The sequence below is a fragment of the Neofelis nebulosa genome, chromosome 2 (genome assembly GCF_028018385.1).
Source record: "Neofelis nebulosa isolate mNeoNeb1 chromosome 2, mNeoNeb1.pri, whole genome shotgun sequence".
NCBI classification, from domain to species: domain Eukaryota; kingdom Metazoa; phylum Chordata; class Mammalia; order Carnivora; family Felidae; genus Neofelis; species Neofelis nebulosa.
The window spans coordinates 151209100-151236089 of NC_080783.1; the positions used below are offsets into that span (position 1 = coordinate 151209100).

General features: G+C 41.5%; 2 protein-coding genes across 3 annotated transcripts in view; one reads left to right on the top strand and one right to left on the bottom strand.

Annotated features, from left to right (window-relative positions):
• Nucleotides 1-8850, top strand: part of LOC131504475 (uricase) — an 83316-nt gene extending 74466 nt beyond the window's left edge. For both annotated transcript variants that reach the window (XM_058716805.1, XM_058716804.1), the window contains exons 5-8: nt 1194-1380; nt 3321-3444; nt 5601-5684; nt 7883-8850. In XM_058716805.1, the coding sequence (XP_058572788.1) occupies nt 1194-1380; nt 3321-3444; nt 5601-5684; nt 7883-7957 (470 nt within the window). In that variant the 3' untranslated portion in view covers nt 7958-8850. The remainder of the gene's footprint in view (nt 1-1193; nt 1381-3320; nt 3445-5600; nt 5685-7882) is intronic.
• A 10278-nt stretch (nt 8851-19128) lies between these two features.
• SAMD13 (sterile alpha motif domain containing 13) overlaps nt 19129-26990 on the bottom strand; it is a 40604-nt gene continuing 32742 nt past the window's right edge. The window contains exon 4 of the mRNA XM_058716806.1: nt 19129-20272. Within this exon, the coding sequence (XP_058572789.1) occupies nt 20129-20272 (144 nt within the window). The 3' untranslated portion in view covers nt 19129-20128. The remainder of the gene's footprint in view (nt 20273-26990) is intronic.

The following is a 26990-nucleotide window of genomic DNA, read 5'->3' on the forward strand; positions in this document are numbered from 1 at the left end:
GCCTTATAGTTCTCTCACCACCAAACTGCTGGGTCTCCCCCGCCAAATTCTCCCACTTCCTGACAGTCGGGAGGTCTGTTTCACACGTGTTCAGGGAGACGTTTGCACCCACTGGGTACAATACCGCTTCACTGGCTCTGCTCAGCACTGGCTGTGCTAGTTATCCCTGCTCTTTGTGAAGAATGATGCTCTCTACAGAACATTCTGCCCTGGGTCTTCCCAATATGACACCTGGTGCCCTGTTCTAGCCAGGCTTCACCAAACTGCCAGAGTGTGTTTCACATAGAAAAAGAGAGAATCTTCCCCTCACTTTCTCCCCCATCTGTCACCTGGGCCCTGAGTGAGAGCTGCCTGGCAGACAAGTAAATATCTTCTTCAGATTATGCCTATCACCCCTCCACCTTCCCCATTTGCCACATGAGGTGATGTCAAGGACTGCAGGAGAACCATATCATCCCCTCTATTTTTGCCAACTCTGCCCTCTTTCCCCCAGGTCTCTATGAACCAACTTCCCTTCTCCTTCAGCCAAAAACCAAAAACCTAGGTATTCACCTAGGCATATCTATGCCCTATGGGTGGGTCACTGCCTCATCGTCCCCGTCTCTATTTAGGCTGGGCCAGGTCCACAATGCTACTCATTCATGAAGTTTTCTGGTTTCAGTGAGCTCATAAACACAAGAAAACTGAGGATCTGATGATAGTTGGAGCCATCAGCCAGTGTAGATGATCAACACGAGGACTAACCCTCTCCCATCCTGTAAAGGGAGTCAGAGTAGCAAACAGAAGAACTGCTCTGGGGGAGCTTACTCACTCATTTCATCATGATTATATATTGAGCGAAGTGGAGCCCAACAAGGAGAAAGTATTTGGCCTAGACGTCATTTGTACCTGGAGCTGAGAGGAAGGTATTCATTTCTGTGGGTTTCAACACAAGACAGAGGCTTAGTCTTTGACTTTAAGTTCTGCCAGGGCAGGAGAAAGGCAGGGAGTCATGGGATCCAGATAGAGAGATAGGCACACCACCCTCGTAACCTCAGAGGAGACAGGGAGACAGACAACATGGGTAGTGAGGTAGCTCTTTGTTCAACAGTGCACCATGGTTTAGTGGCCAGGATCCTCAGAGCTAGCTGTCCAATAAGAAGACACTATTTTATCCATGACCTCAGAGCCTCTTACCTTTTTACTTGAAACAGGACCTCCAGTCATTCATTCTGGAATCAAAGACCTCAAGGTCTTGAAAACGACCCAGTCTGGATTTGAAGGGTTCATCAAGGACCAGTTCACCACCCTCCCCGAGGTGAAGGACAGGTGTTTTGCCACCCAAGTGTACTGCAAGTGGCGCTATCATCAGTGCAGAGACGTGGACTTTGATACTACCTGGTAGGAGTGTGTGCTAAGGCCTGGCGCTGGCTATGCTCTCTTCCCGTTACTAAACCTACGTGGAAATCTTAGCTGCTATTAGCTAAAATGACCTTGAACGGACCACCCAAATTCCCTGACCTTTTGGGTTTTCGTCGATTATATCAGTAGTTCTCAAACATTACTGTGTGTCAGAATTACCTGGGGGGCTTAGTAGAAGGCAGATTACTGGAAATAACTCCAGAGGTTCTGATTCTGTAGGCCTGGGGTGGGGCCTGAGAACTTGCACCTCTAATAAACTCCCAGCTGCTGCTGCTGGACCAGGAACCACACTTTAAGAACCACCATATCAGGTGAGGATAATGATATTCGGCTTTACTACCTCACGGTAGATACAGAGAGGGCTAAATGAGGGTGACCAACTCATCCCAATTTTTCAAGGACTTTTCTGATTTTAACACTGAAAAGTCCCACACCCTGGAAAACCCCTTGATCGGTAGGCAAACTGGGACAGTTGGTCACTCTAGGCTAAACTCGAAATGAGATGATGTTTACAGAAGCAGTTTATAAATGATAAATGTGTTAACAACGTAAAGGTACGCCTATCGTTGTAATATCCTTGGCAAGCAGGAATGAGGCCTCTGGACTCTGAGTTTGCTTTTTGACCAGGCATCTCATTCCTCTGCTGAAGTTCTCATTGCTAGAAACTGCTACTTTCTGATGAGCTAGTATCTGCCCCCTGGTAGCTTCTTCCCAGTGGTATAGTTCTGCTCTACTCCTTTTATTATGTGATGTGTCTGAAAATACTTACAGAGAACTTCACCTCGATCTTCTTTCTCCTGAGTATTCCCCATTGGCAGCAGGCTGATGTATTTCTGTTAGAGCACAAAATTGGACATGGCAGAGTCAGGGTCTTAGCTGGGCCACCCACTCAGGAAAGGAACTTAGTGTGGATCATATAACTTTCAAGATTCCTCACGTCTAAACTGGGGATAATAATAGCACCTGCCTCAGGATATTGAGAGAATTCAATGAAGCAATCACATAAAACCCATAGCACAGAGCCTGGCACAGAACAAAACCCCTAAAAACATAATAATTCAAGGAACTGGCCAGTCTGAGCAGTAAGAGGGTTGGAGTACTTGGAGGTCCTCTTCATAAGTTCATCAAATGTGATGGCGATTTACCCTGGAATGCCCAGTGGGCCCTAGTTCCAGATGATGAAGATAGCCTAGTGACACTCAATACCTTTGTTGAATAGGGTGTGTGTGTGTGTGTGTGTGTGTGCGCACGCGCACATGTGTGTGTAAAAAAAGGGGAAGTGAGGTGTTTTTTAGGGGGCATTACCAGATATTAATCTCTTCTTTTTAAAAAATTTTTTTTAACGTTTATTTATTTATTTATTTTTTAAATTTTTTTTTGAACGTTTTTTATTTATTTTTGGGACAGAGAGAGACAGAGCATGAACGGGGGAGGGGCAGAGAGAGAGGGAGACACAGAATCGGAAACAGGCTCCAGGCTCCGAGCCATCAGCCCAGAGCCTGACGCGGGGCTCGAACTCACGGACCGCGAGATCGTGACCTGGCTGAAGTCGGACGCTTAACCGACTGCGCCACCCAGGCGCCCCAACGTTTATTTATTTTTGAGACAGAGAGAAACAGAGCATGAACGGGGGAGGGTCAGAGAGAGCGGGAGACACAGAATCTGAAACAGGCTCCAGGTTCTGAGCTGTCAGCACAGAGCCCGACGCAGGGCTCGAACTCACGGACCGCGAGATCATGACCTGAGCCGAAGTCGGCCGCTTAACTGACTGAGCCACCCAGGCGCCCCGATATTAATCTCTTCTAAAACCAGCAATAAAATTGTTTACTGCAGGGAGAGAAGGTCACTGCTTCTTAGCTTTATAATGCACTCCTAAAAGGCCACCCTATGAGTCCTTAGTTGTTTTTTCTGTGTTTTAGGGATACTGTTCGGGATATTGTCCTGGAGAAATTTGCTGGACCCTATGACAAAGGCGAGTACTCGCCCTCTGTCCAGAAGACCCTCTATGACATCCAGGTGCACTCTTTGAGCCGGGTTCCTGAGGTATGTTTTGTCACTTGCCATTCTGAAGACTAAGAGAACTTGTTGTGTCTCCTGTCAGCTCTGACAGAAGAGTTGAGAGTTAAAATAAGACAGTGGAAGACACATGAAAAATGACATCTGTTGTTGTTCAAAAGCTTGTTATAGCAAGTGAGAAGAGAGCAAAAAATGGAAAAATCTGTCCAACCTGAAAACATGGGCCACTGCTATAGTTCTTTAGTTTGTCGAAAATTCTTTGGGTCCTTACAACCTGCCACAATTTAAGCCTCATATCAGGACACTCAAATGCCTTGAAGGAGGGATAATTTGGCCAAGAGTCTATGTTTCAGGGTAGCCAGAGAATGAAGGATAGATGCAGACAGATTCCATCCATCCATCCATCTGATGTTATTGAGTAGTTATTATATCTCTGTCAGCACATGAAGAATACAAAGATAAATTAGACAGTGTGCCTACCCTTAAAGGGTTCATCATTTGGTAAAAGAAGACAATAAGTAAACTAACGATCCAGTAAAGCATAAAGCATTATAGAAATACAGAGAAAGGCACCTAACTCAGGTATGGAAGATTGGGCCAGCCAGGCTTTATGGAGGGAGAGGTGTTTGAGTTGAGTCTTAAGGGTCAAGTAGGGGTTGGTTATCTGAGTTCACACTCAAGGGTGAGGGAGCATGGTAGGTATAAGACAGGAGCAGCATGGAATAATCATTTGCTGTTGAGGTTTTGGTATATGTGAAGTGCCAGGAATGAACATCTTTCCATGTGCCTAAGGATGAGGCAGAAATCAGACCAGGAGGATCTTTGTGAGCTTGTTTATAGTCTGTATTTTATTTTCAAAGCTCTTAGGAGCCACGGAGGGGTTTAACCAAGGTGTAGCACTACTGAATTTGCACTCTAGAAAGATCACTTTAAAATAAGGGTGGTAAATTAAAAGGACAGCAGACCACAGTTGAGGAGACCTGCAGGGAGGCTATTGAGAGGCAGAAATCTGGCAAAGAGGGTCTGAAGTAAGTAAAGCCATGATGGGTGGAGAAAAAGAGTACCAGTCTTAGACGTGGGCAAGAGGGATCCTGCCATGATGTGGAACTTTCCAGGATGTTTTCTGGCTATCCTTTCTCCACTGGATGAAGAGTCAGTGGGGCCAAGGCAACACATCCTTCACAGGGGCACACATCCCTTTACAGTTTCTCTGGATACCTGCACCCCAGAATTAACTGCCCAAAGAACCCTGAGACCACTTTTAGAACCTGTGCAAACCTCTTCCCCAGATCCACCCTCCGGAGGCAGATCATGCCATCAGTGTGTATACCCTTGGGCCTGCGAGTGGGCAAAGGGGTGGAAACTGCTTACAAACACTCAAGCTAGCATGTCCACATGAGGCCAAGAGAGAGGAAGGGATGGGCCAGGGGCTGGGGTCTGGCTCTTCCCACACTACAACATCCTGCATTGCAAGTAGTCAGAGAAACTTCAATTAGGTTCTGGCTTTCCAGGCTGTTATGAAGGTATATTTGTCAAGTAAGAAGGATAGAACATATTTCACTTAAAAATTTCTTGCTTGGGGGCGTTTGGGTGGCTCAGTTGGTTAAAGGCCAGACTCCTGGTTGTGGCTTAGGTCATGATCTCATGGTTCATGAGTTTGAGCCCCACATAGAGCTCTGCAGGAACAGTGCAGAGCCTGCTTGGGATCCTCTCCCTCTCCCTCTGCTCCCTCCCTGCAAAAAAACCCAAAATGTTGCTTGCCTGATTCATAACTTTAAACATCTGGCATGTGGGCCTTCAACTGTACTCTTACCCCAGGGTCTGTAAATGTTCAGGATAGGCTAGAGAGGAGGAAACAGACTGAGGAAGAATTTAAGAGGTTGACTGGCCACCACCAGGAGGCCAGTTAATATACTGAAGTTCTCACTGTTTTCTGACCCAAGGAACGCTTACTTTTCTGGAAACCGATTTTGTACTTGGAGGGGGAAAGAATGCGTCCACCGTCTAATAATGGGACTAGCAGGAGACAACTGTGTCACGCAGTAGAGGAACATCAGAAAGTGTCTTAGAGATGGAGGTGGAACTTGAGGAATGGACTCACGGGCAGTTGGGTTACTGGGGAGGAGTGACAGAGAGATAGATTCACAGTTGCCCAATGTGATCCATATTACTTTGGATTCCAGATAGAAGATATGGAAATCAGCCTGCCAAACATTCACTACTTTAATATTGACATGTCCAAAATGGGATTGATCAACAAAGAAGAGGTAAGAGAACTTTAAAAATATGTAAAGAACGTCTACCCTCCTACCCCTGCACCCTTACCTGTCTTTATAAAATTGGGATGATAATGTCACCAACCAAAACTCTTAACAGCTGTTGCTTTTGGAATATTTATAGTTGCCACTGATTAGAGTCCTCTTAGATTCTGGGCCTTTCAAAACCTGGGGCTGGAATGCCTTAGAGGTGGATGAATGATTATGGAGGAGGGTTGGAAGCTAGAGAGATTAAAAGACAAAGAAAGAACAGAGTGTGCCAGAGGAGACAGCTCGGAGATGTACTTCGAAAAGTGCCACACAGGGTCACAGCTTTGTTATTCTTCCATCATGAGGTAATAAAGAGAAAAAAAAGATTCTATTTCCCTTCTTTCATCATCTTTAACTTTTGACTAAGTAGTCAATTTAAGTAGCATATAAACAGAAAATGTAAACAGAAAGAAAGGAAGAATGTTTCCAACTGTAATTATAGAAAGCAAGATGAGGGGGTGCCTCCGTGGCTCAGTCGTTAAACATCTGACCCTTGATTTTGGCTCACGTCATGATCTCATGGTTTGTGAGGCTCTGCAGTGATGGCATGGAGCCTGCCTGGGATTCCTTCTCTGCCCCTATGTCACTTGCATGCTCTCTCTTTCAAAAATAAATAAACAGAAAGAAAGAAAGAAAGAAAGAAAGAAAGAAAGAAAGAAAGAAAGAAAGAAAGAAAGAAAGAAAGAAAGAAAGAAAGGAAAGGAAAGAAAGACGGAGGGAAGGAAGGAAGGAAGGAGAGAAAGAAAGAAAGACGAGGAAATGTACTTTTTGAAAGGAAACTTTGTTTTGCAAAAACACCCTGACTTGTTTTAAGCCATGGCAGAAGGTTAAACCAAGTGTGTCTGACTAGACAGCCTGAAGTAGTGTGTCCTGGGAGATTGGAACTGTCCTTCCCCTCTTGAGCCATTTTCAGAATGGTAGGATTTCTCTATTCCTGTTTCTGTCCTGCAAATTATGTTAATAGGCTCCATCGGGCTGTGCTACCACAGCTGTAGGTGGAGGCTGGGGACCAGCACTGGGAAACAAAGGCTTAGGCGCCTGGGATAGCTTCTAGAGAACTGTGAGTCACAGACGAGAGCAACATTGATCCCAGGTACTGTTCATTCAACTGAACAGGGAGGCAGCATCGTTTATGTCACTGGAAGGAAAGGATGTCGATTACCAGAATACCATTAATTAGAATTAAAGCCCTTTAAAATAATTACCTTCTAAAGGGCAAGAGAGGGACCTGAAAGTAATCTTGGCCATGTCGACCAAAGGTAAAACAAATGGGCCCCAAACAGAAGAGGGTCAAGCTCATGACGGGAGCAGTGCTCAGCTGAGGAACCAGCAAAGAAACGAGGTCTCCTCAGGGCCCCCAAACACCTGTGACCTGCACTGATCCCAGCTCAAAGACGTGTCACAGGGCTTGCCAGGTGTGCCGCTATATCCAAGAAGTCAGACTTGCAGCTTCCTCAGCTCCCACCTGAAGCCTGCGTGGGGGCCCCGAGACGGGAAGGCCCAGATCCTTGGGGCCAGGGGTCCGCGTGAAGGCACCTGAGAAGCTACACAAGTTGTCCTGACTCTGTGTCTGTGCTTTGGGGTTGGGGGGTGGGAGCTGCTCTCAGGCCCTCAGCCAGCAGGCGTGTACAGAGTGAGGGCAACGCATGAGAAGCAGGGAGTCAGGACGCACTGACAACAACAGAGAAGTGACAAATGACAGGGTGGGAAGACAGAGCATCTCTAAATTTACAGCTGTCTGAAACCACTTAGTATTGGGCTAACAGCCCTGAGGACCTCAGATGTTCCTGAAGGCGTGGTATGATCACATTGGACATTGATAGGTGTTCAAAGTGAATTCTCAAGCAAAGGCCAAATTATGTTCACCACATTCTGTTTAAAAAGCAGAGATAGATAATGCATTTGAGAAACATTTATATCCCAGTGATTAAAACCTTTCAAACACTCTTAAATTTTCTGGACAATCAACTCATCCGTCCACTATTGCCAGAAAAATACAGCATTACCCTGCTTAAAATAACTTGACTTTAGTGCATATACGTTTTCCTATTTAGTGAGTTGTTGTTGTTGTTGTTTTTTTTTTGATTTAATATTGATTCATAGAAAACAGGAGAGGTCTATTTTAATGCTTCTGAAGTTGCCATGTGGTTTTTCTACAGGTCTTGCTACCATTAGACAATCCCTATGGCAGAATTACTGGAACCGTCAAGAGGAAGCTGGCTTCGAAGCTGTGACAAAGTAGCTACCATCGCCAGGAGCCTACTCTCAGTTGAGGATTTCCTTCAGCCTCTTGTGATGCTGGAAATCATAGCATGTAACCATGCAAATTTTCAAACTAGTATGTTGATTTATAGTGTTAATTTTCCTCCTGTATGAAAGAATTCTTCCGCTCCTAGCTCAGCAAGGTGTTTTGTGATTAGTAATTATAACATGCTTTATGGATGCAGTTTACTTTACAAATGCTACACGGTATTAGAACAGTCATAAATCAAGATTTCTTTTTAGTTGTCTTGTGCCTTCCTATCTTTGAGAAGCTTTAGAACCAATTCACTAAGAAAATAATCATGAATTAATGGATGTGTCATATCAATTACTTTGTGCACAAGTTCAAAAGTAAGCATTGTTTTCATCCTACTGATGCAAAAACTGCTTTTGGGCACTGCAGAAAATATAACGACAAAATCATCTTTTGAAAACTTTCACCGTTGTGACTTCGATTAGACTGAATATTTGGATTTCTAAGAATGCTCTAGCATATGTATCACTGGGAATTTATTTATACTCTAAAAATACTTTTATAATCTTAATGTATTGGTTTTATGACTTTTACAACTCTTAGAGAATATATAGTACACACTGAAAAAAAGTATAACTTATTTTTCTTTGAATAAGGTCTCACTTTGGCGCAAAGAACCCATCTAATAAGTGCTCAGTCAATATACCAATCAATGAATCTACATATAGAAAGAAGAGGACACTCTATACAAATATCAGTGATGATGATTTCTAGATTGTGGGATTAGGAGTGATTTTTATTTTTTGCCATGTGCTTTTCTGAATCTTCCATATCTGAACATTTATTACTTTTATAATCAGAGAAATAAATATAATTGATGATTTAAAGATATATACAGACTTTACTGGTGATTATCTTTATATCAGTTGAGTAACACTATTTATATATATGTTTTATATATATATACTATATATAATATACATATATGGTATATATCATATACCATAGAGCTTCATAAACTATAATTAAACTGTAATTTTAGAAACCCATGATGAAAACCTGTCCACATGAACATGGAACCTTCTTCCATTAAAAAAATCTACATTTATTAACTTTTTAAAATCTCCATTTTTTATAAATGCTTACATATAAGTACTTAGTATTATTTGATAATTCTGCTTCATTCCCCTTTGTAATACTACATAAGCTAGCATGGTATAGTGTTTAATTTCACAAACTCACTTAAATCCTGGATCGACTTCTTTCTAGCTATATGATAAGTATCCTCATCTGTAAAATAGAGGTGAAATAGAATCTAACTCAGAGGTATTTCAAGCATCAAATGGGTTAATGTTTGTAAAGTACTGTGATAATGTTTATGGCTGACACACAGAAAATTCTGTACGGGGCACCTGGGTGGTTCAGTTGGTTGAAAGTCAGCTCAGGTCATGATCTCACGGTTTGTGAGATGGCTCTGTGCTGAGAGCATGGAGCCTGCTTGGGATGCTCTCCCTTTCTCTTTGCCCCTCCTATGCACTCTCTCTCTCTCTCAAAATAAATAAATATTTTTTTTAAAAAAAAGAAGTTTCTATATGTGTTTGTTAAATGAAATATCTTGCCTTCTTTTCGTGTGTTATTAGACCCAAGTAGAAAATCTTCTTTGGACTTTATGAGTGAGGTGAGAGATGGGAGGCCGGAGAGCAGCAAGCCCTAGAAAATGCTGGAAACCGCACACAAGCTAGTGCCTGCCGGGAAAGAACACGAGATAAGCAGGATGAAATAATATGATAAGGAAAGTTTTGTGCCACACTGAATACTCATGTTACAAAATGGGCTTCTATATCATGTCACTTGGGTGGCCAAATTGCTTAGTACATTTTATTCCTCTGCTGATTTGATAATCCTGTTTAAAGAGGAATTTAGAATTCAACATGATTTTTTCTAAAAACAAACAAACAAACAAACAACAAGAACAAAAAACGTAGGCCCTTGGGGCGCCTGGGTGGCGCAGTCGGTTAAGCGTCCGACTTCAGCCAGGTCACGATCTCGCAGTCCGTGAGTTCGAGCCCCGCGTCAGGCTCTGGGCCGATGGCTCAGAGCCTGGAGCCTGTTTCCGATTCTGTGTCTCCCTCTCTCTCTGCCCCTCCCCCGTTCATGCTCTGTCTCTCTCTGTCCCAAAAATAAATAAAAAATGTTGAAAAAAAAATTAAAAAAAAAAAAAAGTAGGCCCTTCTTACTAGCTATTATCTTGGTCAGGAAAGTTTTAGAAACACTGTATTTGCTTCAGAGAAGAAATTGATGTTAGAGCAGAATCCTTAGACGTTGTGGCCCGTTTTGAACATACATGCATTGTACTTCTCCTGAGTCTTAAAATATTTATTGTAGTTGATTGCAAATGAGCTATTGGATGTTGTATCCCAGGTGTTATTTCCCAGGCAGGAGAGCCTGGAGTCTGAAATTTTCAAGGGCCAGAATCCTATTTTGTGAAGAATGTTTTCTTGTGCTTAAAATTGTAAATTATGCTGAAAAACAGGCTTTGGGTTTCACCTGGTTTTGTCAGTGCTGGCAGAGGAGCAGGCCAGCCTGAACTACAAACACCGGCCAGGTAATTTGTATCAAAACATTTTGTAATTTTGTTATAGAAGGCTACAGGCTCTCTGTTCCAGTTTTTCTGGGAACCCACTTGCTCTACAGTGCTTTCTCTTCTCTTCCCCCCATCTTTACCCCGGCCCATCTCAAGTACTTTCCTGGGGGAATAAAGCAGGTGACTCCAGCCCATTTGCTGCTTGGAGGCAGTTTGCCTGGCACCCAACAGAGCAGCTGTCATCTGGGGCTTGTGGTTTGAGCAGCCAAAATTCTAAGACTTAGTCAAAATCCTCTAAATTTCATCTCAGAACTTTCATTGAAACAGCCTCAGAAAATGCATTCCATTCCTTTTCCTTTTTAGTCAGACTTAAGTTCACACCTTCTTCCCCTTTAGTAACCTGCTTTTTCTCCCTTTGTTCTCAATACAATAGAAATCACACTTTGGAAACAGTGTTTTTACTTGTTTGTTATTGAAACAGAATTTAGCTTTTTCAACCACGTGCAAAGATTTAACTACAGAAATCTGAACTTCTTTCTAACCTCCTAGGCCTCTGTTCAGAAAGAGCATTGATTTTTTTTTTTCCCTCCAGACTAGGGACTGGATGGACTTTGCCTTTTGGAGTCTCCTTTGCAAAACCTTTGTTTAACTTCTGCTTCCTTAGCTGCATTTTGGAGGAAACCAAAGCTTCTTTCTAAAGTCATGGATTTCAAGCCTTCTAACTCACTGGGTTCTTCCTGCTTCCAAATAATGGAAACTTATTCTCTTTGAATTTTTCATAGTCTTTGTTCCCATTTCTGTTAGAGTGCAGCTGCCTTTTGTTCTTCCATTTGCCTGGGCTCTTTTTCAGGAATTCTTAAGGTTTTTAGATTCTATGGATATCCCATTGAGAAAGAATGGCTATGGACCTTCTTCCCAGCAAAGTGCTCATTCATGCCTCTATAGGGACCTCAATATCTGCCAAGGAGGTCATTCACACTCAATCCTTAAAGTGTAAAAGATTCCATTGGAAATTTACACATAAGGAATATATTCAAATAAACTTGGAAGGAAGGTACACTGATTCCCTTGTATGAGAAAGGGAAAACAGTGTGTTTAGGATAAAAGAGAAGGACCCCAGATATATAGGGGAAAAAAGACACTGTAGGACATGACAGTGTTGTGAGTTTTACTTGAATGGTGGAGGGAGCGGTGACACACGTAACTCAAATTATTTGATTCTTAGAAAATCATAGAAATTGAATGCTGAAATAAACTTCTAGTTGGATTTGTTTATTTTACATAGGAGGCAATTGAACCAACAGAAGTTAAGAGACTGGTACAGGGTTTTACAGAAAAGTCAGCAACAGATCAGAACCCAGGTCTGCTAACCCATAGTCCAGGGTTCCTTTCCTCTTCCAATGTGGATCCATAGCTTCAAAGTTTTCCTTTTTAACTCTGTGTAAATTAGGCTAATGTTAACTTACTCCGCATTCTGCGTGCACACCATACAGAAGGTTGATGAATAACCTACAGACATTAGGGTAGCTAGGAGAAGTCACCTTAGCATTAAAAATTAATTAGGAAATCTTCCTGAATAGATAATTAAACAAACTGATGTCAACCTAATTGGCTCAAATTAATGAATGCAGATATACTTAGATTTTTAAAATTTTATCCTTAAAATTTTGTTGATGTTTGTTTTTGACCCACATACATCTTCATTAAAATCACAGACGTATCAGAGGGCTCCCTTTCATTAGTCTCACAAAACCATTTTGAATGTCATTGAATGTTCATTTTGAATTAGGGATGAGATGTATTTAGAATTCACCAAATGCCTCAACTAACTTAGGTCTTTGGGGACCAATAAAAACTTATATGCATTTTGCTCAGCACATTTCCCTTAACTCAGCATAACAATTTTTCATGGAGCTTAAATAATGCAAGTTTTTTTTTTCCTTTTATGTGCCCTTATGAAGATAAAGTATCTAAAACCACCCCAAATCCAAGGACCTAAGAAAGTAATTGTTTTATCTTTTAGCAGCATTAGAATGTATCAAATGAACAGTATTTGGACTGAGCATATGTTTGTTAATTCTGTGACTCTTCTGGGCTTGATATGGAGTGAGAGCATAGTAATAAAATCATACTTTAATGTACTTTTCCTGTTATACTAATATCTGTACTATGTACTCTTATTCAATTCTCCATCAGTCTTATGAGACTGGTATTATGGAAGGGTTGCTACTTTCCCCACAGCATCCATCCTCCTGTCTTTGTGTAGCTGAATACCTGGCTATCTGAAATAAACACTACAGTTCCCAATCTCTCCTATAGCTAAGTATGGCCAAATGATTGAAGTTCTTGTTACAGAGATATGAGTATTAGTGCTGGATGCAACTTCTCAAAACAGGTACCCTTCTTTCCTACTTGGCTGGAATACAGTTGTGATAAATGATGCTTAAGCAGCCATCTTGGACCACATAGGCAGCTATGTATTGAAGATGGTGGAGGAACACGCTAGGAGAAGACTGAGACCCAATGACTGCGGGGTGGCTGTCCCGACCCTGCTCTGCTTACCTTCAGACCTCACATATACAGTAGGGAAATCTTATTTGTCTAAGTCATTGTTATTTAGATTTTCAACCGAAACCAGCCCTAAATGGTATACTTGAGCTGTTCTGTCCCAATGGCGACGTGCTGTAAGTATGAAATGTGCAGTGGCTTTTGAAGATGTGTTTTATTATTTTGTTCTTTATTTTTATTTTTTTTAAGTTATGCATCCACTTGAAAGGGCATTCCTTTTTTTGTTTGTTTGTTTATTTATTTATTTTGAGAGAGAGAGAGAGAGAGAGAGAGAGAGAGGGAATAGCAGAGAGAGAGAGAGACAGAGAGAGAGAGAGAGGGAATCCCAAGCAGGTTCCACACTGTCAGCGCGGAGCCGGACGCGGGGCTCCGACTTATGAACCTTGAGATCAGGACCTGAGCCGAAACCAAGAGTCAGACGCTTAACCAACTGAGCCACCGAGGCGCCCCATAAATGTATTTTTAAAAGATTGTAAAGTATGTCAATAATTTTGGTATTGTGCATGGAAATGGTAATATTTTGGATATGTTAGATGATTTTCCTGCTCCCTTGTGTGACCACTAGAAAATTTCATAAAAAAATGTGACCGCTAGAAAATTTTAAATTACACATGTGGCTCACATTATATATTTATTGGACAGCGCTGACCTAGTGTTGCTTTGCTCTGTGTCTGTAGCTGCAGTAGAGAACAGGTGAAGTACCTGAGGCTGAGGGGAGCCGTATAACTGCCCAAGTTCCCCTTTCAAGTAAATGGTGGGGCTGGCCTCAAGCTCAGGTCTATAGGAGCAGCCTCAGTCCTCCCACCCACTGCGGCATGGTGTAGATCAACCGATGTCATTGGGTTGCGGCACAAGAGAGGAACACAGACCCAAACACGAATTTATTTGTTTGTTTGCCTCTTTATTTATTTATTTATTTACTTATTTATATTTTAATTCCAGTGTAGTTAACATGTAGTGCCAAACACAAACTCTGAAAAACAGGAACTGCTGGTTGCTTGAAGAGTTTTCCTGAGCGTCCTTCAAAATGTTTGTAATCGTGAGTTTTATAGTCTTATTTTCAAGTTGTGTATTTCCTGGCACAGAAAAGTAAGAGTGTGACCTACTGAAAAAGGAAATGAAGCACAATTTACCAAATGAGTCTGCTGTCTTTAATTTAGAAAGAAGACGTCTCACTTGCAACGTTGCCGTAGATGTCTCTGCCCCACAGATGACAGAGCTGGAGAATCTTGTGGAAGGTCTGTCCTTGCTGCTTTACCTGACTCTTCTGGAAACTTAAGGCCTCTAAGCTCTGTGATCTCAGATGCTTAGATGATAGCACATTCTATCTTGTGGCATACGTTCCCTTATTTTGTTGTTTATAGGTCTGGCTTCCCCAGGCCATGGCCTGCTCCACAGCTACCAAGGGCATTCAGTATTATTTACACCTTAATTCACTGACCTCTTTCCCACCTCTGCTATGATAAAAGGTAGTAGCTCTGCCCAGGCACCTCTTCTGTGGAAGTCCGGCACATTTTCCATTTGGAGATTGCCTGGCATCTCCAGCTTTCCGGATTTCTCCCTGAAGATAATGGTAGACAGGAAAACCCTGCACAACTGCGGTAAAGAGACATCAACCTAGCTATGTTCTTGTGGGTAGCCAAAGACTTCTCTTGCTTTTATTCACAGGGTCCTCCATTATTCTGCCCCAGGGCTAGGCAAGATGCAACTCTTTTCTTGAGGTTCGAAAAGATATAACACGGCTGCAGTCACCAAAGAATGAGATGTGATCGTTTTACTCTCTTTCTCTCTATGTAGAACGGCCACCACTGGCCAGCAATGGTACCCAAACCACTTAATTGCCTATGGAGCTACAGCATGAAGCTAACGAGCTGCTCATTACTGTACCCATTGCTCTCTCTTTCCTTCCTGTGGCTTGTTCCTGGTTTAGAAGCAGAATTAACAAGTTTTCTCATAAGAAGCATATCTGTCCTACAGCAGTCAGCTCTTTGAACATTTAACTTCATCTTCCAAATCATTACAAAAAACACTTAATGGCTCTGTGCCCAGGCCTGACCCCTGCAGATCCCATTTGCAATGACCGTCAAAGGCAGATGGATCACCACCAGTAAGTACTCTTTGCATTTGGCTTCCAAATATAGGAGTGGTTGGGCAACTGAGGGTCATTAGACTTTTCCAAATTAAATTCCTTCAAAGATCTATTTCTCTAATACAACACAAGGACAGCATGTGCCCCTGACCGTGTATGCTAAGCTTAGAGAGACAAAATCCATGTTCTCATAGGGTACTCACTGAGGATAGAACGAGGAGACTGCCACCAACTGGTCTCTGAATATGAAGATTATTCAATATTCACCATGTCCATTAAGTATCAAAAATGATGCTCAAAGCTGCTGCACATTCCAGCTCAGTGTGTGCCACCTTGTTTTCTTTTCAACCAAATCTACTTATAAGCTCTAGTTCCTGAATTAATTTACTCTGAGGAGGCTCTCTGTGTGTTCTTTGCTTTACATCAGGGGTCTAAATTTCATATACCTTGTAATGACAATGTAAAAGTGTGCAGTTGCTGGCTGCAAGGTATTAGGGAATTAAAAAGATTGTAATAAATTGGAGTTTTCAGGCTCACCTAGAAGACTGCAGATGTAGTTGTAAGAACACAAACATACTGCACTAGCCAAAGGACAACATGTCAGCTTAGATTCCACTGAAAAGAGACCAGTTTGTGACCTTGCCTTTAAATCAATTCATTATACGTCCTTTGTAGAGTCTGAACCCGAGGCTCAAATGCGGGGTGGGGAGGAGAGGTGGAGTGGCAATTATTTTTTTTTTAAATCCTTCATGATTCTGATATCCTGTCTGCCCCTCTGGTTGAGAATAATCAAATTCAACATCAAACAATTCTCACATAAAACATATTGGCATCAAGGCACTCTCATTCCCATTTACGCTCATGAAGTGCTTCCCCACGTGTGTGTGTGTGTGTGTGTGTGTGTGTGTGTGTGTGTGTTTGCTCCTAGCTGCAGACCTGGATCACATTAACAGAAATCTGGTGTGATCGGAAAGGAATCAGCCGTTTCTGGTTTTACAGCTGTTTGGAGACAAAGGCTGCCTACCTGCTGAATTTCAAGTACTTCCAGCCTCTCCCTATGGCCTTGTTTTGATAACACCTCCTTTCTGTGAATTGGGGGGTGGGGAGAAAGCACCCTCAGTTATTGCCAAGGCACTTAGGCCAGCCCGTTGTAGGCCTTTATTCTGGGTGTAAGAGAGGCAGACTAATTTCCTAATTTTGCCTGAAAGCTGTCAACAGAGGGCTAAGAAATGAATTGATTCTTTTCAGTTTGCTTTTCAATTAAGATATTTTCCTTTCCTTTTTTTTTTTTTTTTTTCTTCATGACAAGCATTTATAGAGCAGTCCAGGTCGAAAGCTTAGTTGAGTTAGGTTGGGGTTAGTGAACAAGGCGACTGTGATAAAAGCATCCAAAGACTTCATGGAGTGTAATCCCAAGTTCAAATCTAGAGAAAAATACAACTAAAGACATACTTTCATTTGCTCAAAGTATTCAACTGCCAGCTGACAGTGGTGATAGGACATTGTCCTTTAATATCCCTTTTCCCATATTGGTAGGATAATGGCACTTTTGAGTTTTAGTTGGGCCCATGGGCTCTAAGAGTATCTCAAGCCTCTCTTCCAGCTTAGGTATGACACTGTGACTAAACTTTGGACAGCAAGATGGAAGAGGAAGTAATATGTACAATTTCTTGGAAGTTCCTTAAAGGGAGAAGGTGTCTTCCTTTCCCTTTTCTTCTTCCTGCTGGTTGGAAGTCAAATGGTGATGGGGGGAGCTGAAGCAGCCATCTTGGGCCATGAAAGGATTCTGGGAATAAACAGCATGCATGATGGAACAAAAAGGTAGGAAGAATGTCTGACATCATAGAGGGCTATATCATCTCTGGTCCCCCTGGCTGTACATTTAAATGAAGAGAAGACACAACCTTCTGTCTTGTTTACATTACCTGGCAATGTGGGGGTGAGAGTGGGAAGACAGTTTTTTTCCCCCCATTGGTATAATTTTATTTATTTATTTATTTATTTATTTATTTATTTAAATATGAAATTTATTGTCAAATTGGTTTCCATACAACACCCAGTGCTCATCCCAACAGGTACCCTCCTCAATACCCATCATCCACCCTTCCCTCCCTCCCACCCCCCATCAACCCTCAGTTTGTTCTCAGTTTTTAAGAGTCTCTTATGTTTTGGCTTCCTCCCTCTCTAACCTCTTTTTTTTTTTTTCCTTCCCCTCCCCCATGGTCTTCTGTTAAGTTGCTCAGGATCCACATAAGAGTGAAAACATATGGTATCTGTCTTTCCCTGTATGACTTATTTCACTTAGCATAACACTCTCCAGTTCCATCCACGTCCCTACAAAAGGCCAAATTTCATTCTTTCTCATTGCCATGTAGTATTCCATTGTGTATATAAACTACAATTTCTTTATCCATTCATCAGTTGATGGACAATTTAGGCTCTTTCCATAATTTGACTATTGAAAGTGCTGCTATAAACATTGGGGTACAAGTGCCCCTATGCATCAGCACTCCTGTATCCCTTGGGTAAATTCCTAGCAGTGATGTTTCTGGGTCATAGGGTAGATCTATTTTTAATCTTCTGAGGAACCTCCACACTGTTTTCCAGAGCGGCTGCACCAGTTTGCATTCCCACCAACAGTGCAAGAGGGTTCCCGTTTCTCCACATCCTCGCCAGCATCTATAGTCTCCTGATTTGTTCCTTTACGCCACTCTGACTGGCGTGAGGTGATATCTGAGTGTGGTTTTGATTTGTATTTCCCTGATGAGGCGTGACATTGAGCATCTTTTCATGTGCCTGTTGGCCGTCTGGATGTCTTCTTTATTCAAGTGTCTGTTGATATCTTCTGCCCATTTCTTCAGTAGATTATTTGTTTTTCGGGTGTGGAGTCTGGTGAGCTCTTTATAGATTTTGGATACTAGCCCTTTGTCCGATATGAGACAGTTTTTTTTTTTTTATTACTCACAGCCAAATCTTTTCTAGACTCATACATAAGGTATCAGGTGGATACACAGAAGCATGGCTGGGACATTTGCATGCTATCCCTTTGAGTCAGAGAGGGTTCAAACGTCATTACTATTTCACTTGTGGGAAACTCCTGCAGGGAGGTTAATTCAGTTCTTCATCCCATCTTCTATTGGATCCCATGTTCCTTCCTTCCCACCTGGGTCTCCAGCAGGTGCACCTCTCACTTTTTATCACTACCACTCCTCATAATACTTAACTAAGTTCTGCCTTTTAGTTTTACATGCTTTGTAGACTGTGAGAATGTGGGGATGGAAAATGTCTCTTTTGCAGCCCCTTCTCCCACTTATGCAAAACAAAGCATAATTTAAATTTCAGACACTCCATAAACTCCATAACAATTAATTTGGAAGGCATTTTGAACCCCACCCATTATACCACTTCCCATGTTTTTGTTTTTGTTTTTTTTCACTCTCATCTTCAGACTTTCTGGTCTTTAGAGAAATGATCTTTGCCGGGGACTGAATTATAACACTATCTAAAATAGTGGCCCTCAACTTGAGGAGGGGGAAGACAGAACTTCAGGGAGTCCATCAACTCTGCAAAGTTTTATATGTGGGAATATGAACTTTGGTCTGGAGGGAAAGTACATGGCTTTCATCCAAATTTCCAGAAAATCATGACCCTCAGTGGCCTACAGAAAAAAACAAAAAACAAAAAACTTTGGCTAAAATGACACCTAAAATTGGTTGTTGGATGGGGGTAAGAGAAGGAACAAGGCCTATTTGGACAATGTAATTCATAAAGAAGGTAAACCCACAAACAAATCTAAATGTTTTATAAATCCAAAGTTGCTTTTTTTTTTTAGGCTTAACTTTCTTTCCATGGTTTTAAGGAATGACCTTAATCCTTAATCCCAACTGAAGAGGCAACCAAACAGAAAAGATCAAACATACACTGGGAATAAACCGAAGCAATGCTTTATTGTGACCACAAAGCACCAGTTCACCAAGGCATTGACACACAGAGATTTGAACCAATGTCTCTTTGAACAGAGATGTAGCAAGCCCACTTTTTCAAGTTCTTAAAAACAAGTACGCAAACCAAGAATCCAACAGAGCATCAGAGCAATTAAAAAAATATTACACCATCATGAAGGAATATATATAAAAATACTCTGTACTAGTAACAAGACTTTTTGATCTATAACTCTTGGCAAATTCCTTCAGAAACAAATTCGTATAAATACAAACCATAAAGTGAAAAAATGTTTTCTTCTTCGGAAACAAAGAGCCAATTTGAAAGTAAATCTATGCAGAAAATACCGTTACCCCCTATGAAAGAAGCTGAAGATGGAGGGACATCCCGAAGACACAACAGAGTTTCTCTTTTTCAGAGGTTCTGCTCCTGTAGGGGCCATGATGCACGATCGTCTCAAACATCGCAGTATATCCCAGTGAAACCTTAATAAGGTCAAGTGGAGGACCCTCTATAAAAAAGGGTGTCGGCAATTCCATCCAAATAACACAAGCTCTAAGGAGCACAGGAATTCAAGGGAGACAGCAATCTTTCTTTTCTCCCCTTCCCCCAAGTGTTCTTGTTTTTAATCTCTCTACATCTGTAACCCAAAAGATCATTCAATTCAATCCTTTTTCAAGGATTCTGGGAAAGCAATTTGTGAAGAAAATCCCTTTGGTGGGGAGGGGTGTCTAATCATGTCAAAGATCACTCAATTTGACAAGATCCACCAGGAAAACCATCCTGTCTATAAGTTATCCTTGCTCCTCCTGGCTGAATTCAGGTCAGCCGATGGATTGCCTAGTCTATCCAATAGGATAACGTTTCATTTGACTGAAATTCTTTACATATACACATGTATGTATTCTGTTTACAAAGTTTCATCACATGAAACTAAATTATGTCATTATGTATTTTTTGAGGTCTAAGACCCCAACTTGACTGTACTATGAAGAGTGGTTCTTTAAATGCTTTGTCTGCAGAGGTTTAACATGATACTCGTAGATTTTCAGAGCAGGCCCCAGTTTTAACTGAAGTCCTGTCAACACGTCATTTCTTGTCATCAATAGCAGGGATTTTCCATCAATTTCCTACAATGGAAGCAAAGGATGAAAGCAACATGTAAGTCCAAATCCAAAGTTCAAAAGAAAAGACGTATTGATTGTCTCCAAGCTAAAAACATTACTTTTTTATTTATGCCAAATGGAAAAAAATGGACTCCTCTATTTTTATGTTCCATCTTCCACTTTTATTTTTGGATTAAATGCAATCCATAGCTGATCTTGTTGTCAAGACCACATTGCTAAAGTTGCATCTTAAAAAAATGATGGCGGACTTGGTATGTATACTTGGTAGGGATCAAAGATATTGTTTCTGAAAGAGATAATGACACTTTCCATTTATAAAATATATTAAAGTTTATGCAGAATTTCTGTGTACTTAATTTCCTAAAACAACTATAAATTAGGACGGGCAGGGATTATCATAATTTTACAGGCAAACACAAGGAGCAAGGTGTGAAGATCAAGAAGTTAGGCAAAGGTAACAGGATTTAAACTCATCTGCCTACAGCCAAAGCCAATGTTTTTTCCATAACTCCTTTCTGTTTCGCTTGACACTTGCAAGTAAATATGTGTGGTATAGATGAACCAATGGGGCCATAGAGTCCTAGGTTTTCTGGAGTCTTGTTAATCACAACAATGGACAATGGAAAAATGATATACTTTTGGTGAACTTCTTTCCTGTCCTTTAAAAGAAGAACCATCCTGCCTCAACCCGAAAATCAACCTCTCGTGTTGCAGGTCCTACCATGCTTCCTCTCAGTGGATCCTCAAGATTCCAAATAAGGTAGTGAGGGACAGGGCTCTGCCCCTGTTCTCTCGGAGTCCACTTCCCACACCCTTTAGGTACCCAACCAGAGTGTCCCAGAGACCACAAAGCTTGGAGGTGAAATACAAACAGGTTTCCCATCAAAGACATGAGGATCACAAATACAGAAAATGGTTTGGAACTTTTGGAAAGAGATCACTGAGAAGGATGCTGAATGCCACCTTATTTTGGTTACTTTTTATTGTGGGGACAAGTGAGCTGGCTCTTAGGGGACCTGGACCCAAGAGATGGACCAACTGTGCATGTTAGGTAAGCTCTGACATGTCTGTACCCACCTCTCCCACTGATGGACAGACAAGGGGACATGGTGTATAACTGTAACTCTACAAAACTGTGACTCCTTCCTACACTGATCCCTAGAACTCCAAATTCCCTTGTGTTTTGCCAGACCGTGAAGAACATGTGCTTTGCACATCTCTGTGTGTGGAGAAACAGCACTGGGCTAGTGGGCTGACGAAACACTCACTTTGTGACCTGTAAATCCCTTCCTCCTCTGTCTCCTTGGTTGGCAACGTGGGGATTTGGGGTTTCTGACAGGATTCCATGAGATACTATTCTCGCAAATGCTTCCTGAGCTATAAGTTATACAATCACTTGTCATTACTCCTCAACAGACCCATCCATGGTCCTCATGTCATTTGTCAACCACCTACCATGAACCAGAGCAGAAGGACAAGGAATTACTTATAACCGCTCTGTGGTGTTTTTGAACTCTGGAAACCCTTATTTTGCCGATTACTAGAAAAAAAAGATCTCACATTAATTTGTGAGAGACAACTATTCAAAAACATGGTGTATAAAGCAGTTAGTTGACAGGGCAAGAGTGAAAAATTAGATGAGGACATAGGAATGGACTCTAACCCTCAAGTATTTTCTTCTTGTTAAGCAGCTAGCAAGCCCAAAGACTGCCCCTCAGTAAAACCCGTAAGCATAAGAGTTTGCAGAAGAGCTTTTGACATGCGGAAACCACAGCAGCAGTTCTGAAGGCTCTGTGAGGTCACAGGAATCTGAATCACAGGTTCCTTCAAAGCTCGAAGTCTATCTTAGATTGACGGAGATGAACACTGATTCACTTGGAATGCTTTATAAACCAGCAAAGCCCTTCCTGCTCTCCAACTTTCCTTTGTTGTTAAATGACAACAAAGTATGAGCAAATGCTCATACTTAACTTTGTACATGTTTTAAACAGGCCTCAGGAAGAGATGACACTGCTTTCATTTCTACACAACAAGAAAACTTCCTCGACTAACTGAAAGTGAATTTTTTTTTTTTATCTTTGCTGGCAAAAAACTCCTTCTACAACTCAGCATTTCCGTCAGAAGCCAAGTATGTCTGTGAAAGATGCTGAAATTTGGATTTTATTTAAGACAAAATAGAAAATCAAGTTTCATGCTCCAATTTGATTTTCCCTTTGTTCAGTAGCCACACTGAAGTTCACCTCACACTAGCAACGGTAAAAGAAAGCTCCATCTGGCAATCCTCATTTAAAAAATTTGAAATGAATCTAACTCATACATACAACAAAACCTTCCTCTTAAGCCATGACTACAGCAGCTCAAATGAACGGCAGTGGAACACGACATAATGGGAACGTGAGCTTCCAGGTCAAGCAAACTGTTGTCCAAACCCTGTCTCCACAACTTATTGTGTGACCTTTGGTAAAGTAAAGGACTTGTCTTCCCTGAGCCCCGGTTTCCTCACTTGTAAAATGGAAATAAGCCCCTGAAGGATTCTAGAGATTAGAAATAAATCATTCATGGAAGGCACCTAGCACAGTGCCTGACATATGGGAGATTTTCAATGACTACCAAGTGGAAATGCAAAGGCTTTGAGAGAAACAGGATGTGTTCCAATTCCAAATCCATCTACTGCTTCCTTTCTGGAAGCGTGCTCCCTGCCTGAATGCTACCCGTTGCCAGAGGGATGCAGGCATATTCCTGTTCAACTTCAGAAAATTCGGTAAGATTAAAAAAGCTCAAAGACTACATCAAAAATTTTGTCTCATAAAAATTGCAAACACAGAAAAGTTCCTTGATTAAGGAAGCAAATCATTTGTTACATAACTTCTATAAAAGACTGGGATGCAAATGAAATCCGAATTTTGCCAGTCAGCATGGTGTACTAGAATGAGCATGAGATTGGAAACTGGAAGACAGAGTTTCTGATGCAGACTCCACCAGTAATTTTCCACAAGCAACCACTCCTCTATACCCCAGTTTGTTTATTAGTATAAATGAAGGGGTTGGAGTGTGACCAGATCCAGTTAAATAAATAAACATTAAAAAACATCCCATGATTTTGCATATACATCATGATTAAAGTCAAAACAAAGAGATAATTCACATTTTGGGATCCTGTTTACATTCCTGTGTTAAGGGATAATCATTTGTCAGTTTCAGTGAAGCTTTGTACATTGCTTCTGTCTTCCTGAAAGAGTAACCAAGTACCTGTTGGGCAATAATATTCATGCAAAAAAAATGTCTGCATACTTAAGAAGCTCGAGCAAGTACTCTTGCATGGAAGTAAGGTTTAGAGATGATAGGTGTAAATTTCCAATGAGGGCAAGACCCTTGATCTAAAAATAAATGAGTAGGCTCCTTAGATGTTACAGCTCAGTAGATAAGCATGTGTTTTAGAGTAAGACATTATTTTATTGCTTATTAGGTGGGGCTGGGCAAGTTAATCTCTCTAAGCCTCATTTCCTTATCTATATGATGGAGGGAAAGTAGCTACTGTATTTCACTGCTGAAAGGATTACTGCAATAACATACGTGAAGCAGAATGCCTGATACCTACAGAGTACTCAATAAATGCTAGCTATTAAAAAAAGTATATAAAAAAATCTTAACCCATTTACTGTTCACTCTTTCTCTCTGCGAACACTAATCTACACCTTGGTAGCTTTTTCAGTTGAGCCTAATTGTGGTATGGTCCGTTGGAAATGTATGGGAAGAAAGATGAGGTGGGAAGAGAAAAGAGAAAGAGGCTAGGAAGAGAAAAAGAGTGGCTGTCAAGCAAGAGGCAAACCGGTTAATAGCAAGGAAGGACAAGGAATAAGTCAAAGAGAAGTCAATGGGCTTTATGATGGTGAGACCCTGCAACTAACTCAGAAAGCCATATTTGTGGTGGTGGTCTCCACCCCCTATACAGTGGAGAGGAAATGAAAGCTCAGTTTAGACCAGAAGACCGGCTAGAAGCCAAACTCCGCTGCTTCCTAGTGTCTTGCATTAACATCTGGCCCATTATTTCTTTCCTCTGGGAAGTGAGAGGTTTGCACTAAGCTGGTTTCTGTCCATTCTGCTTTAACACACTCTCAGATTCCAACTCTGTCTTTGATACGCATCAGACTCACCAGCCTTATAGGAAAGTCTCCCCGTGAAAGAACAAAGCACAGACTCCTTACCAATGACGTGGAGGAATCTGATGAAATAGGTTTCCTTTTTCCACTTCGGTCTTCCCCCTCACATTTTCTAGAACTTTCTTTGTAACAACTCTCTTGCCATTCACTATCTGGCTACAAGTGGTGACCAGTCTGAAGTTTCCCATTCCACTGCTTACAAAGGGTAAAAATGTTTCAGAGGAAGGGGGACTTGTTCTGGAGCCCAGGGATACAAACGTGGAAAATCCTGTGTTCAGTATGGGGATCACATCAAAGAAGGAGGAGAGGAATCTTCTGGCCCTACCCATATGACCAGTGGAAAAATAGTCCCATGAGAAGTGGTCTTTGTCTTCAAAGACATTTTGAAAGCCACAGTGTGGCCTCTCAAACCATGGTTCCTCTTTCAAACAGTTTTTGTCCCTGCTGAAGTCCCCTTTATCTTCCATTTTGATGCGGTTGCCTCTGGACTTGTCATAGTTGTTGCGTTTCTTGGCATCAGACAAGACCGCATAGGCTTCTGCTACTTGTTTGAATTTCTCTTCAGCTTCCTCTCTGTTTTTTGGGTTCTTGTCTGGATGTACCTGAAGAGCTAACTGGTGGTAAGCCTTCTTAATATCAGATGGGGAAGCATTTTGAGGCACTCCTAGTACTTTGTAGTAATTCACGATGTTTCTTTAAAAGACCTTTCCTTTCTAAGACACAGAGTTTGTTTTCAGAAGAATTTCCATATAATTTTGGAAAGGAATATGGTGAACTATTCAAGTCTACACCAAGACCGTTTGAATCTCATCACATGGTTGTTGGGACAAACTCTCCTCTGGGGAAGAAATTCTTCTTTGGTGTCCTCTACAATTCCACCCTCTCCATCGGCCCTGATCCTGAAGCTCAATGTGGGGGAGTGACTATGAGCTCAACATTATCAGCCAATGACTCCCAGCTGATGCTGTGCTTGCCTTGCATTCCTATTGGTGGAAAATTTGAGATGGATAATATACATATTAGGAAGACTTCACCTAGTTTAAGAAACCAACACTGAGCAGCTTGTCTACAGGAAAAACAAAACAAAACAAAACAAAAAACTGTTTATGTGGCTCAGAAAGAAGTCTACCTTATTTGTTAAAGTAATAGAACCAAAACGGGTCTTGACCTTAAATCAGACACAAAATCCATTTTGGCTCATTGTGAGGGCTCATGCCTTCAGTGACTTAATGGGTATCTCTGTGTTATTTAATATTTGCTGCTGGCACAAAGTGGGTGATAAAGGGACTCTATTAAAAAAAAAATCTTGTACACATTTCTGATGAAGGAAAAAGAATGAAACTCACTTCATCAACTGAGGAAACTGGGTTACAGAGATGTCTGCCTAGATTTAAAACAAAACAAAACAAAACCCAGAATAGATATAAGGAACAGAATTAGAAGTGAAGGCTTCCCATGTATGGTCAGATAAGGCTTCTTAACTTCAGCTATCTTTTAAAGTTAGCCTTTTTGAAACTTATCTCTGGACTTAAAAACAAAACTAAGTAGCAGCATCACAACAGGAAATGCTTTAAAAAATGACTTCGAGGGGCACCTGGGTGGCTCAGTCGGTTAAGCGGCCGACTTTGGCTCAGGTCATGATCTCACAGTCTGTGAGTTCGAGCCCCGCGTCAGGCTCTGTGCTGACAGCTCAGAGACTGGAGCCTGCTTCAGATTCTGTGTCTCCCTCTCTCTCTGACCCTCCCTCATTCATGCTCTGTCTCTCTCTGTCTCAAAAATAAATAAACATTAAAAAAAAAAATTAAAAAAAAAAATGACTTCGAGGCTCAAGTGTAGCAAGGCCTGTTGGTGGCTCTTTTTTCCAGGACACACAACTACACATTTCTCAAGATTTCCTTGCAATGTGGTATGACCATGTGACCACGTTCTGGCCTATGACAGATGAAACGATGATGTGTTTCTATGCGCACCTGGCCCATAAAACCGCCTACGGGTGCCCCTCCTTGCACCTTACCTTTATGCCAACTGGATCAATGCCTGGATGATCCTGATCTTGCTGAAGATGACAGAGCCTCCATCAACCTGGGTTCTTGAATTATAGTGAAGGAGAACACTCCCAAGACCACCTTGGACTATTTACATGAATAAGAAACAAACTTCTACTCGGCGTGCCTGGGTGGCTCAGTTGGTTAAGCCTCCGACTTTGCGTCAGGTCATGACCTTGAGGTTTGTGGGTTCAGGCCCCACATTGGGCTCTGGGCTGACAGCTCAGTGCCTGGAGCCTGCTTCAGATCCTATGTCTCCCTCTCTCTCTCTGCTCCTCCCCTACTCATGTGTGTATACGTGCGTGAGCTCTCTGTCTCTCAAAAAAATGAATAAACATTAAAAAAAAAATTTAAAGAAACAAAATTCTATAATTATGCCATGACACATGTTTTCATCTACTTGGGACAGCAGTTAGTAGAATACACCATTTCTACAACTTCACCTTTACTTCTAGAACCTTCTATAATGTCACTAACCAGAAGACTACAAAATCCTGCAACACTTAAAAATCTAAA